Source organism: Passer montanus, unplaced genomic scaffold (assembly GCF_014805655.1).
Source record: "Passer montanus isolate IOZ18808 unplaced genomic scaffold, ASM1480565v1 scaffold154, whole genome shotgun sequence".
In the NCBI taxonomy this organism is placed as follows: domain Eukaryota; kingdom Metazoa; phylum Chordata; class Aves; order Passeriformes; family Passeridae; genus Passer; species Passer montanus.
Window position 1 is genome coordinate 107,732 of NW_024362494.1, and position 12,708 is coordinate 120,439.

At 49.1% G+C, this 12,708-nt stretch overlaps 2 protein-coding genes across 5 annotated transcripts in view; one reads left to right on the forward strand and one right to left on the reverse strand.

The window, feature by feature from the left end:
• SYT11 (synaptotagmin 11) overlaps positions 1-231 on the reverse strand; it is a 17,103-nt gene extending 16,872 nt beyond the window's left edge. For all 4 annotated transcript variants that reach the window (XM_039702253.1, XM_039702250.1, XM_039702254.1 and 1 more), the window contains exon 1: positions 99-231. In XM_039702253.1, coding sequence (XP_039558187.1) covers positions 99-132 — 34 coding nt within the window. In that variant the 5' untranslated portion in view covers positions 133-231. The remainder of the gene's footprint in view (positions 1-98) is intronic.
• Positions 232-3,023: 2,792 nt separating this feature from the next.
• LOC120498890 (GON-4-like protein) overlaps positions 3,024-12,708 on the forward strand; it is a 46,847-nt gene continuing 37,162 nt past the window's right edge. Inside the window, exons 1-9 of the mRNA XM_039702112.1 lie at positions 3,024-3,283; positions 4,132-4,328; positions 6,876-6,950; positions 7,364-7,414; positions 7,885-7,935; positions 8,732-8,827; positions 9,029-9,133; positions 9,944-10,114; positions 11,077-11,269. Of these exons, the coding sequence (XP_039558046.1) occupies positions 6,906-6,950; positions 7,364-7,414; positions 7,885-7,935; positions 8,732-8,827; positions 9,029-9,133; positions 9,944-10,114; positions 11,077-11,269 (712 nt within the window). The 5' untranslated portion in view covers positions 3,024-3,283; positions 4,132-4,328; positions 6,876-6,905. The remainder of the gene's footprint in view (positions 3,284-4,131; positions 4,329-6,875; positions 6,951-7,363; positions 7,415-7,884; positions 7,936-8,731; positions 8,828-9,028; positions 9,134-9,943; positions 10,115-11,076; positions 11,270-12,708) is intronic.

Sequence of the window (12,708 nt, forward strand, 5' to 3'; positions counted from 1 at the left end):
CGGGGTGCGGCGGCCCCGGAGCGGCGCGCAGCGCAGCGCACGGCCCGGCCCCGCTGCCGCCGCTCCGCGCTGCACCGGCACGGCCGGGCCGCACTCACCGAAGCCAGGGTGGACACTGGTGATCTCGGCCATGGCCCCGCCGAGGCCGGGCCCGCGGGAGCGGGGCCCGGAGCGGAGGATGCTGGCGGCCGGGATGCAGGAGCTGCCGGCTGGCCCCGCTGCGGCGCCCGCCCCGCCTTCGGGTTTTTTTTTTCCTTAGGAAGTGTTACAGATTAAAATGAAAATGATGTTCTCCCGCTGTTTTCTCGCTCCGGGCAGTGTCCCAGGCCGGGCTGGGCGGTGGGAGGTGTCCCTGCCATGGCAGGGGGGCGCTGGGTGGGATTTGTGTCCCCTCCCCACACGAGCCGTGCTGGGATCCTGTGGGGAAGGGCCCGTGGGTGTCCCTTGGCCCCCGTGAGGCCGGGGGCGAGGGGCCTGGAGCATCCCTGTCACAGCGAGAGCCTGAGGGAGCTGCTCCGCTGAGAGGGGCCCAGCCCCGGCTGTCCCTGGGGGCTCTGGGGGTCCCCAGGTGTCCCTGGGGGCTCTGGGGGTCCCTGAGTGTCCCCAGGTGTCCCTGGGGGTCTCCCTGTCTGTCCCAGGTGTCCCTCTGAGTGTCCCTGGCTATCCCTGTGTGTCTCTGAGTGTCTCCAGGTGTCCCAGTGTCTGTCCTAGTCTGTCCCAGTGTGTGTCCCAGTGTCCCCCAGTCCGTCCCAGTGTGTCCCCATGTCTGTCCCAGTCAGTCCCAGTGTGTCCCAGTCAGTCCGTGTGCCAGTGTGTCCCAGTGTCTGTCCCAGTCAGTCCCAGTGTGTCCCCATGTCTGCCCCAGTCAGTCCCAGTGTCCCCCAGTCCGTCCCAGTGTGTCCCAATGTCCATCCCAGTCTGTCCCAGTATGTCCTAGTGTCCATCCCAGTCTGTCCCAGTGTCCCCCAGTCTGTCCCAGTGTGTCCCAGCTCTGCCCCAGAGCCCCGGGCAGGGCCTGAGCCCAGTGTCTGCCCCTGCCCAGGAGGCAGAGCTGCTGCCCTGGGCAGTGCCAGCCCTGAGCAGAGCCCAGAGAGGCTGGGGAGCCTCTGCCCGGGCACCCAGCCCCGCCTGGCAGTGCCCTGTGCCCTGGGCAGGGTGCCCCCAGCTGTGCCCCACAGCGCTCCCTCCCATCCCGCCGCTCTGATTTCACCCGCCCCTATCTGAAAACCCGCGCTGCGCCCTCCGAGCGCCGCGCGGGGAGGGCCGAAATCAATTAAACAAATTAACAGCGCTGCCTCAGACACACCGGCACGGCGAGGCCACGCCCCCGCGCTCACGCCCTGCGTAACCACGCCCCTTTTTCCCAGTGTGTCCCAGTCTGTCCCTGTCTGTCCCCAGTGTGTTCCAGTGTTTGTCCCAGTGTCCCCCAGTCTGTCCCAGTATCCCCATGTCTGTCCCAGTCTGTCCTAGTGTCTGTCCCAGTGTCCCTCAGTCTGTCCCAGTGTCCCCCAGTGTCTGTCCCAGTGTCCCCCAGTCAGTCCCAGTGTCCCCCGGTCCATCCCAGTGTGTCCCAATGTCCATCCCAGTATGTCCTAGTGTCCATCCCAGTCTGTCCCAGTGTCCCCCAGTGTGTCCCAGTGTCTGTCCCAGTGTCCCCCAGTCTGTCCCAGTGTGTCCCAGTGTGTCCCAGCTCTGCCCCAGAGCCCCGGGCAGGGCCTGAGCCCGGTGTCTGCCCCTGCCCAGGAGGCAGAGCTGCTGCCCTGGGCAGTGCCAGCCCTGAGCAGAGCCCAGAGAGGCTGGGGAGCCTCTGCCCGGGCACCCAATCCCAGTATGTCCTAATGTCCATCCCAGTCTGTCCCAGTATGTCCTAGTGTCCATCCCAGTCTGTCCCAGTGTCCCCCAGTCTGTCCCAGTGTGTCCCAGCTCTGCCCCAGAGCCCCGGGCAGGGCCTGAGCCCAGTGTCTGCCCCTGCCCAGGAGGCAGAGCTGCTGCCCTGGGCAGTGCCAGCCCTGAGCAGAGCCCAGAGAGGCTGGGGAGCCTCTGCCCGGGCACCCAGCCCCGCCTGGCAGTGCCTGTGCCCTGGCACGGCCGTGCCTGGGCAGGGTGGCACAGGTGCCCCTCCGTGGCCTTTCAGACTTGATGGACTCTGTGGTTCCCAGTGAGAATCCTCTCTGCTGCTCGTGCTGCTGGGCTGAGCTCCCTGATTTGACTGAAAGCTGAGTCTGTGACAGGGAAGGAGGTGGGACGGGGCAGTTCCCAGCTGTTTTCTGGCTGTGGGTTTGCCCAGAACAGGAGGGTCAGGCTTTGGAGGGTTTGCAGCCACCCTGCAGCCATGTGGGCTCATCAGCCCAGGGTGGCCACGAAAATTCATCCCAGGGGTGCTGCTCCAGCTGGGAGTGACCCCTGGCTGTGCCTGCCCCTCCTGTGGCAGGAGCACTTGGACAACAGGGACTGCAAACACTTTTTGGAGAGATCTCCAGGCAGCTGGCTGATGTGACAGGGGTGGGTGTGAGCGTGGCTGTGCCCAGCTGGCAGTGAGAGAGCAAAGAGCTGGAGTGGGATCTCTGTGCCTGGGGCTGCTCCCTGCAGCGTGGGGCTGCTGCTGCTGCTGCCCGTGCTGCTGTTGGGTTGATGTGTTTTGTTCCCTTGTTCCCTGCAGCGTGGAGCTGCTGCTGCTGCCCCGTGCTGGTGTTGGGTTGATGTGTTTTGTTCCCTGCAGCGTCCTGTGCTGGTGTTGGATTGATGTGTTTGCATGGGAAATTCAATGGGAAATGAATTTAGAGGGGTTGTTTCCAGCAGGATGGATCTCGTGCTGGTGTTGGGTTGATGTGTTTTGTTCCCTGCAGCGTGGAGCTGCTGCTGCTGCCCGTGCTGCTGTTGGGTTGATGTGTTTGCATGGGAAATTCAACGGGAAATGAATTTAGAGGGGTTGTTTCCAGCAGGATGGATCTGCTGCCCTGTGCAGCTGCATCACACCTGTGGCTGCTGCTTTGATGTGTTTGGCTGGGAAATGAATGGGAAATAAATGGGAAATTCATTTATAAGGTGGAGCACGCACTTTGGTGTGTTGTCTCTGCTCTGTGGTGTGTCTGCCTGCAGCTGGGTGTTCTGTTCCCAGGGAAAATCCCCAAGCTGTACACAGAGGTGGAAGTGAGCTCTCAGAGGGACCTGTATCCAGGTGAGAACCCTGCTGCAGTGCCAGAGTCTCCAGGAAGAAGCTCCCTGCAGGTTTCTGCTGCCAGAAATCCCCCCACCGTGAAGCCACCAAAGAACTCCAGAGCTGGTGAGTGCTCCCAGCAGAGTGATGAGGGAAATTTGGGTTTGGGGCTGTTTAGGATAAATCTGGCTGATACAGCAAACTCTGGAATTGTGAAGATGGTGGGGGCTGTGTAGGTGCAGGGCTTTTTTTTATTTATTGATTTTCATCTTGTGCTCCATAATTCAGTGGAGCTTGCTGGAGTTCATCTCTGCAGTTTTTGGCTACTAAAAAATCCCTGCTCTGCTTCAGAGAAAATGAAGATTCTTTTCTTTCTCAGAGCCAGCAAAGCAGGAAAACACTTTCTAAGTCCTGGAAACTGTTCTTGCTGTGTGGTACCTGGAGTTTTACAGCACTATTAAAGGTGTAAAAAAGCTGCTGAGGCCATTTTATAAATCATTCTGGAGGAGGTGGCAGCTGCATGACCTTGATGTGCTCAAGTAACTCAGTCAGGCCCTGCAGAACTGGAATCCATCACCCAAAAGACTTTGTGGTTGTCATGGCTGTTTCTGTTTGGGTGCTCTTGCATCAGCTGAGGCAAGTTCTGCTGTTTCTGGCAAGAATCTTTGCAAGGGGAATCTTTGCAAGAGTCTTGCAAGGAGAATTTTTGCAGAGAGGGTCTTGCAAGGGGAACTTTTGCAAGGAGAATCTGTGCAAGAAGGGTCTTGCAAGGAGAATCTTTGCATGGAGAGTCTGTGCAAGGAGAATCTGTGCAAGAAGGGTCTTGCAAGGGGAACCTTTGCAAGGAAAGTCTTGCAAGCAGAATCTTTGCCAGTTTTCTGCAGAATTCTGGTTTGTGTTTATTTCATCCCCTCACCACCTCCTGGACACGAAGCAGCCGAGGTTTTTAGATTCCATTTCTGCTGATTTTTCAGAGGAGCAGGAAGGGGAGGACGTGGAGAGGAGGAAGAGGAGGAGGAAGGCAACCAAACGGAAGAGAGAAGGGAAGAGCCAGGAAGAAGAGAGCTCCTTGTCCTGTGACATCAAACTGGACGAGTCCCTGGACCGCACCCTGGAGGATGGAGCCAAGCAGCACAACCTGACCGTGGTCAACGTCAGGAACATCCTGCACGTGAGTGGGGCACTGGGCACTGTGCTGGCCCTTTGGCTGCTCTTTCTTGCTCAGCAGAACCCTTGCTTGGAGTTCTGGATGCTGAGGGTTTTAGAGTTTCTGTGCTGACAGACTCTGACTCCCAGGAGGGCACTGCATTTGAGCTGAGGCCGTGGAGAAAGTTTCCAAAATTGAGTGGTAGCACTGGGGTTGTGGTGTGCAGTTTGATTGGAAGTGTGGAATGTCACAGGGTGGAAAACTTAGGGTTTGGGGTTTTAGAATCTAGTAATAGATATGAAGCAAGATGGAGGCTTTAGGGTGGAGGTTGATCCTTCTCCTTCTGGCTCTTTCTTCTTCTCCTTCTGGCCCTTTCTTCTTCTCCTTCTGGCTCTTTCTTCTTCTTCTGGCTCTTTCTTCTCCTTCTTCCTCCCCTTCTCCTTCTCCCTGGGTTTGGGTGGTATTTTGTAATTGAACAGAAAAGTCCACCCTGTGGACTTGGAGCAATCAGTTATTGGCTTAAAAGTGAAAATAATTTAGGTGTAATTTCTTAATTGGATAGGTTAGCCTTAAAAAAACTTGTAACAAGAGCTAGGTAGCCATTTTGTGCCTGGTTAATGAACGGCTGCAGAACTCACTGCTGTGAGACTGTAACACGGGTAAAAAATAATAAATACTTGAGTCTGAACATGAAATACCATCTCAAGTGCCTTCAATCCCAGCCTCCAGAGAGGCAGAAAAAGGAAGCCAAAAAAGCCCCCCACATCCTGATCTCTGCTAATAAACCTGTCAAGAGGGACCCCAGTGAATAAAGCTGTGAGGGTGGGAGCTGGTGGTGTCCCTGCCACCCAGCTGGAGCCTGCTTTGCCTGCAGCTGTGGATCCCTGGGCCTCTTCTGCTTTTCCTGAGCAGCAGCAGCAGGAATAACTGAATTTAAATGATCCTCCTGGGCCCACAGGACCAGGTGTAAACTCTGTTTCCTTTTTTGAATGGGCTGTTTCCTCATAAAATTCTGGTGGAATTCTAGTGGTGCTGACAGAAATGTATCACTTTGAGTTAATGTCCAACAGCCCTCAGAGAGGAGCTGCCAGAAGAGTGTTTGTGCTGTCACAGCTTTGGAGTGAAGCTGTAACTCTGCACCTCTGTTGAGTCTTTTCAGTTCATCCCAAAATATGATCTGGAGAGCAATAGTATTTATCTTCCCACAGGATCAAAAATCAAAATTTTCTTTTCCCTGCAGGCAGAATTGTTCAAATCCAGGTAATCTCAGACACTTCCCCTTTTTGTGGCAGACAGCCTGGGCACTGCCATGGCTCTTCCAGGCAGATTCACCAGTGGATTCTGTGCAAGTGCCCCAAATGAATGCATTTCTCTGTCATGTGCTGCTGGGGGAGGACTGGAGGTTCCTCAGAGCCACCTGCCTTCCCTGGAGCTTGTGGGAGCAAGCAGAAAATGGGATTCTGTGTCTCTGCTGCCTTCCCCTATTTCTCCCAAATTTTCTGGAATGCAGCAGTGAAATGTTTTAAAGACTGGATATCATTCCAGACTTTCTCCAGACATTCACATATTCCATACTGGAAAGTGTTCAAAACTTTCTCCAGACATTCACATATTCCATATTATTCCATATTTTCTCCAGACATTCACATATTCCACACTGGGTATTATTCCATATTTTCTCCAGACATTCACATATTCCACACTGGATATTATTCCATATTTTCTCCAGACATTCACATATTCCACACTAGGTATTATTCCATATTTTCTCCAGACATTCACATATTCCATACTGGATATTATTCCACACTGGATCCTATTCCATATTTTCTCCAGACATTCACATATTCCATACTGGATATTATTCCACACTGGATATTATTCCATACTTTCTCCAGACATTCACATAATCCACACTGGGTATTATTCCATATTTTCTCCAGACATTCACATATTCCATACTGGATATTATTCCACACTGGATATTATTCCATACTTTCTCCAGACATTCACATAATCCACACTGGAAATTATTCCATACGTTTTCCATAGATTCACATGTTCCACACTGGAAAGTGTCCAGACTTTCTCCAGAGATTTGGGAGCCTGTGAGTGCTTAAAGATTGAAGTTTAATCAAGATTTAGGTTTTCTCTTGCAGCTCCACAGCAGCATTCCTCCTGTGACTGGGATCAGCACATTTTGCTGATTCCATGACAGGACTGATTACTGATATCAGGGAAACTGGTGTGGGCTTTTGTTTTGATTATTTTCTTTCTCTCTGCTGGGAAGCATTCACAGAGAATGTAGTGCAAATGTTTTAATCACTGCTGTGATTTAAATTTAAAATTAGTTCATTTATTTAATTTAAAATGAATAAATAAATTTATTTTAGATGAATTAATTTAAATTTTACTGTCTGATCTCTGAACAATCATTTTTGCTGCAGTGTAATTACAAAGCCTGTTGTACACTGAGTATTTCCCCATTGTATTTCCAGGTAGTTTATTCCAACATTTGTTGTATTGTCTGTTTCTCTTTGATAAACACCCTGGTTTTGTGTGTTCCTTTAGGAAGTGATCACAAATGAACACGTGGTGGCCATGGTGAAAGCAGCCATCAGTGAGACAGAGGATATTCCTTTGTTTGTAAGTCAAAATCTTGCTCAAGTTTGTTTTATTTCTGTTGTTCCAAATGCCTTCCTGGGCTATAATGGGATGTGGGGAGAGGAGGTAGAACAAAAAAGGAATTTATAAAATTTATAAAAACTTAAAATAATTAGGTTTCATGATCAGATTTGCCACCTGGATGAAGTGAGTAGTAGTAAATTATGAAACAGAAATAGGAGGAGTTATTTTTGAGGTCACACTGGTGATGTCTGAAAGGTAATTCATTAAAGGCAGTGAATTTAAAGGTAATAAATTTTAAAAAAGAGAAAAGCTTCATAGTAAGCTCTACTTTACTCATGGTAACTTTACTCATAGAGAAGAGCTGCTGGGGAGAAGCCTGTCCTTAAGGCAAGGACTGAATTTGTTGCTGTTATTTTGTTTTCAACTCTCAGGAGCCCAAAATGACTCGTTCCAAGCTGAAGGAGGTGGTGGAGAAAGGAGGGGTGAGTAAATCTGCTCTGGGTGACAGGGCCAGCACCCAGGGAAGGGCTGCAGCTGTGGCAGGGAGCTTTGGGGTGGGTGTAGGAAAGGTTCCCCAGGGAATGTCCCAGAAGGTTTGGACAGTGCCCCCAGGGATGCCAGGGTGGGGCTCTTGGGCTGTCTGGGCATGGATTCATGATCCTTGTCCCTTCCAGCTCAGCCTGTCCTGATGCTCTCTCAGTGCTTTTGGTTGTGTGACCCTCCAAGAGAAGCATAAATGTGCTTTGAGTCTTGCAATGTGAAGAATGAGTTAAGACAATGAAACCTTTTTCATTAATTTGAGCTGAGCAGCAGAGCCAGGCCAGGCTTGGCAGGGGCAGTGAGCTCCCAGTGTCCCAAATTCCTTTCCTGGAGACCCCATGGCAGATTTGAGGGTTTTATTGGAGCTCATTGACCCAGCCCAAGGGTTTTTGGGTGTTTTTGCTGTCCCCAGGTGATTCCAACATGGAATATTTCTCCAATTAAGAAGGCAAACGAGGTGAAGGTGAGTGAATTCTTGCTGGGAAAGGGGAGATCAGCCTGGAGCTTCCTGCTGAGGCTGAGATCTTTTGGGGGGCTGGAGCAGATTTGTGTACTAAAATCATCTCTGAACTGGTGTCTGCTCATGCAGTTTCCATCCTATAATAAATATAATGCTAAATATAAATACGAAATTATTTGTGGCTGTTCTTGCACCTTCTCAGACAATTTTGTGGAGAGGAGGAGAATTTCTTTTTTTTTTTTTTTTTCCCTCGGCTTTTTTTTTCCTCCCCTTTTTTTCTGGATTTTTTTTTCCCCTGGATTTTTTTTTCTGGATTTTTTTTCTGGGCTTTTTCTGTTTGTGGTTGTTGGGTTTTTTGGGTTTTTTTTTTGTTTGTTTGTTTTGTTTTTTCCCTTTTCTTTTGTTTTGGCATATTCCTTTTTTTTTTTTTTTTTGGGGGGGGGGGGAATTTTTTTTTTTTTTTTTTTCCCCTGGGCTTTTTTTTTTCTCCCCTTTTTTCCTGGATTTTTTTTTTTCCCTGGATTTTTTTTCTTTTCCTGGATTTTTTTTCTGGGCTTTTTCTGTTTGTGGTTGTTGGGTTTTTTGGGGTTTTTTTTGTTTGTTTGTTTTGTTTTGTTTTTTTTTTCCCTGGGTTTTTTCCTTGCTTTCCTTTGCCAACCTTTCAGTAATTTATTTCTTTGCTTTCTTCAGGATTTCCTTTCTGAGCTTCAGGGTGTTTCCTCACTTTGAAATACCTGCTCTGACTGTGAACTCCTCCTCCTGCTGCTAGCAGTGGTCACCCTCTTTCTCTTGTGTGCAGCCCCCTCAGTTTGTGGACATTCCCCTGGAGGAAGATGATTCCTCTGATGAAGAATACCAGCCTGATGATGAAGAGGAGGATGAGACTGCAGAGGAGGTAAATTCACTTTGTGTCTTCTGTGTCTGAGGCAGCAAAACACAATTTATTTGAACACATGGGCACTTGTAAATCTTCCAGCAATCATTCTTCAGTGCTCTATTCATTTGGCTGGAAGAGAGTCTCTGCAATGTTGTTTGGAGCAGTTCTTGATTGTGGCAGGATGGTTTTGGAGAGGGTTTTGCACCTCTTGCCCTGCAGAGCTTGCTGGAGAGCGACGTGGAGAGCACAGCTTCTTCTCCTCGTGGAGCCAAGAGGTCCAGGACAAGGCGTTCCTCTGATGAGGAGGGGGGGACCCTCTGTGAGGTAAAGCTGCAGGAAGCAGTTGTTCCTGATTTATCCATCCAAACCCCCCAAAAAAGTCAATTCCTGAAGCTGTGGGGACATTCCAGCTGCCAGTGGATTTAGGGTCCCACTGCCACGTTCCCCTGCAGAAGGGTTGAGTCTAAAATAAAGCTCTGGGCATGGAAACTGTTGTCAGTTCCTTAGATTAATGATAAAATGATTATTTTTCTGATAATTTCTGAGGAGTGCAGAGAATGGCTTCCTGTGCTTGGCTTAGGAGCAGAAATTAGTTTGGTGAAAGCATAAAGGTGTTTGTGGCACAGGCAAGGTGAGGGTGGGTGCAGGCCAAGGGTCAGCAAACAAGAATCAGAAACCCCTGGGAAGTGACATGGGATCAAACCCAGCAATATTATACTGATATTTCCACATCCTGCTCACCAGCAGTTTGTTTCTGGGAGGATTCTGCCACAATAATTGGTGTTCAGGTTTATCAGCTCTGATAATGCTGAGACTGATACTCAGATCTTCCAAATATCTCCAGAAAAACTTCCTATTTCTTTGTACTTTCTGAAAAGCAAAGTGATTAGGTTGTAATGTAATTGTGAATTAGAATATATTGTAATATTAGAACTATTGTAATTGTTAGAAAATAATGTATTGTGAATTGGAATAAATGTAATCAGGACAATTCCACATCCTTCTGGGAAGCATTTCTCCCATTTCTCACCACTCAAGAGACCAATTCTCCCCTTTCTTCCCAAGCAGAAAAACAAATTTACTCTGTCCTTGGAAATATCTGCCAGAATAAAACCTTTTAACCTTTTCAATCAGGTGGAGAAGGTCACCCCAGCTGTTGTTAGACACATCAGTGCAGAAGTGGTTCCCATGGGACCCCCACCACCCCCCAAGCCCACGCAGAGCAAGGACAGCACCTTCATGGAGAAGCTGCACGCCGTGGATGAGGAGCTGGCCTCCAGCCCTGTCTGCATGGACTCCTACCAGGTGCTGCTGCCTTTCTTGCTGACAGTTTTATGGAGAGGAGGAGAATTTCTGGGCTTTTTCCTGCGGTTTTTCTGATTTTTAATTTATTTATTTATTTTTTTAAATTCTGGTTTGTTTGTTTGTTTGTTTTCCCAGGATTTTTTTCCTGGGCATTTTCTGAATTTTTATTTTTTAAAATTTGTTTTGTTTTGTTTTGTTTATTCCCTGGGGTTTTCTCCTGGGACGTTGTGGGTTTTCTCCTGGGACGTTGTGGGTTTTTTTCCTGAGACTTCGTGTTTTGGTTTTTTTTCTGGGACATTCTGGGGGCACTTTGTGAGTTTTTTCTGGGACATTCTGGAGTTTGTTCTGAGCTTTTTCCTGGGACGTTCTGGGCTTTTTCTGGGACATTCTGGGGGGACTTTGTGGGTTTTTCCTGGGACGTTCTGGGGTTTGTTCTGGGTTTTTCTCTGGGACGTTCTGGGGTTTGTTCTGAGCTTTTTCCTGGGACGTTCTGGGCTTTTGCTGGGACATTTTGGGCGACCTTTCTGGGCTTTTTTCTGGGACATTCTAGGCTTTTTCTGGGACATTCTGGGGGCACTTTCTGGGCTTTTTCCTGGGACGTTCTGGGCTTTTTCCTGGGACATTCTGGGGGCACTTTCTGGGCTTTTTCCTGGGATACTCTGTGCTTTTTCTGGGACATTCTGGGGGCACTCTCTTTGCTTTTTCTGAGACATTCTGGGGACACTTTCTGTGCTTTTTCTGGGACATTCTGGGGGCACTTTCTGGTCTTTTTCCTGGGACATTCTGTGCTTTTTCTGGGACATTCTGGGGGCACTTTCTGTGTTTTTCCCTGGGACATCCTGGCGTTTGCTCCGAGTTTTTTCCCCGGGCCGTTCTGGCGTCACTTTGTCGCTTTTTTTCCCCGTCCCTTTTACCCCTTTTCCTGTGCTGACCACGCCAGGGGTGCTGCTTTCTCCCCGCAGCCCCTGGAGGACAGCCTGATTGCCTTCAGGACGCGCTCCAAGAGGCCCCTGAAGGACGTTCCCCTGGGGCAGCTGGAGGCCGAGCTGCGCGCGCCCGACATCACCCCCGACATGTACGAGCCCAGCGCGGGCGACGACGAGCACTGGGCCACGTGGCTCAGGGGGCTCATGGATGATGATGTGGGCAACGAAGGTACCTGCAGGGAAGAGCAGCACTTCACTGGGTTCAAACTGCCACCCCCTGGCTTTGTTTAAATGGGGCTTTTAAAATTTTTAATTTTTGCGCGGGCGACGACGAGCACTGGGCCACGTGGCTCAGGGGGCTCATGGATGATGATGTGGGCAACGAAGGTACCTGCAGGGAAGAGCAGCACTTCACTGGGTTCAAACTGCCACCCCCTGGCTTTGTTTAAATGGGGCTTTTAAAATTTTTAATTTTGAATTGCGTCCAGGCTTTGTTTAAACACATCCTAGGGATGGTGGCTCCATCACCTCCATGGGCAGACAATTCCTGAACTTTATCACTCTTTCTGTAAAAAACTTTTTCCAAATATCCAACCTAAATTTCCCTTTTTTAGTTTAAGCCTGTGTGCTTTCATTCTCAGTTCTTGGAGAAAGAGACCAACCCCACCTGACCACCACCCTTTCCATTCAAAACTTTCTCCTAATATCCAAGCTAAATTTCCCTTGGTTTAAACAAGAGCAGCACCTCCCTGGGCAGATAATTCCAGAACTTTATCACTCTTTCTGTAAAAAATTTCTTCCTTATATCCAGCGTAAATTTCCCTTTTTTAGCTTAAGGCAGTGTCCTCTCATTCTGTCAGTTCCTGGGGAAAGAGACCAGCCCCACCTGACCACCACCCTTTCTGTAAAAAACTTTCTCCTGATACCCAACCTAAATTTTCCTTGGTTTAAACAAGACCACCATTTCCCTGGGCAGGTAATTCCAGAATTTTCTTTCCATTAAAAACTTTCTCCTAATATCCAACCCAAATTTCCCTTTTTTAGCTTAAGGCTGTGTGCTTTCATTCTCAGTTCTTGGAGAAAGAGACCAACCCCACCTGACCACCACCCTTTCCATTAAAAACTTTCTCCTGATATCCAACCTAAATTTCCCTTGGTTTAAATACGACCACCACCTCCCTGGGCAGATAGTTTTTTACAGAAAGGGTGGTGGTCAGGTGGGGTTGGTCTCTTTCTCCAAGAAGTGACAGAATGAAGAGGACACAGCCTTAAGCTAAAAAAGGAAAATTTAGGTTGGATATTAAGAGAAAGTTTTAATGGAAAGAAAATTCTGGAACTTTCTCCTAATATCCAAACTAAATTTCCCTTAGTTTAAACAAGAGCAGCACCTCCCGGGCAGATAGTTTTTAATGGAAAGAAAATTCTGGAATTTTCTCCTGATGTCCAACCTAAATTTCCCTTGGTGTAGCTTAAGGCTGTGTGCTCTCTTTCTTCCCTTAGTTTAAACAAGAGCAGCACCTCCCGGGCAGATAGTTTTTAATGGAAAGAAAATTCTGGAATTTTCTCCTGATGTCCAACCTAAATTTCCCTTGGTGTAGCTTAAGGCTGTGTGCTCTCTTTCTGTCTGGAGAAAGAGACCAGCCCCACCTGACCACCACCCTTTCTGTA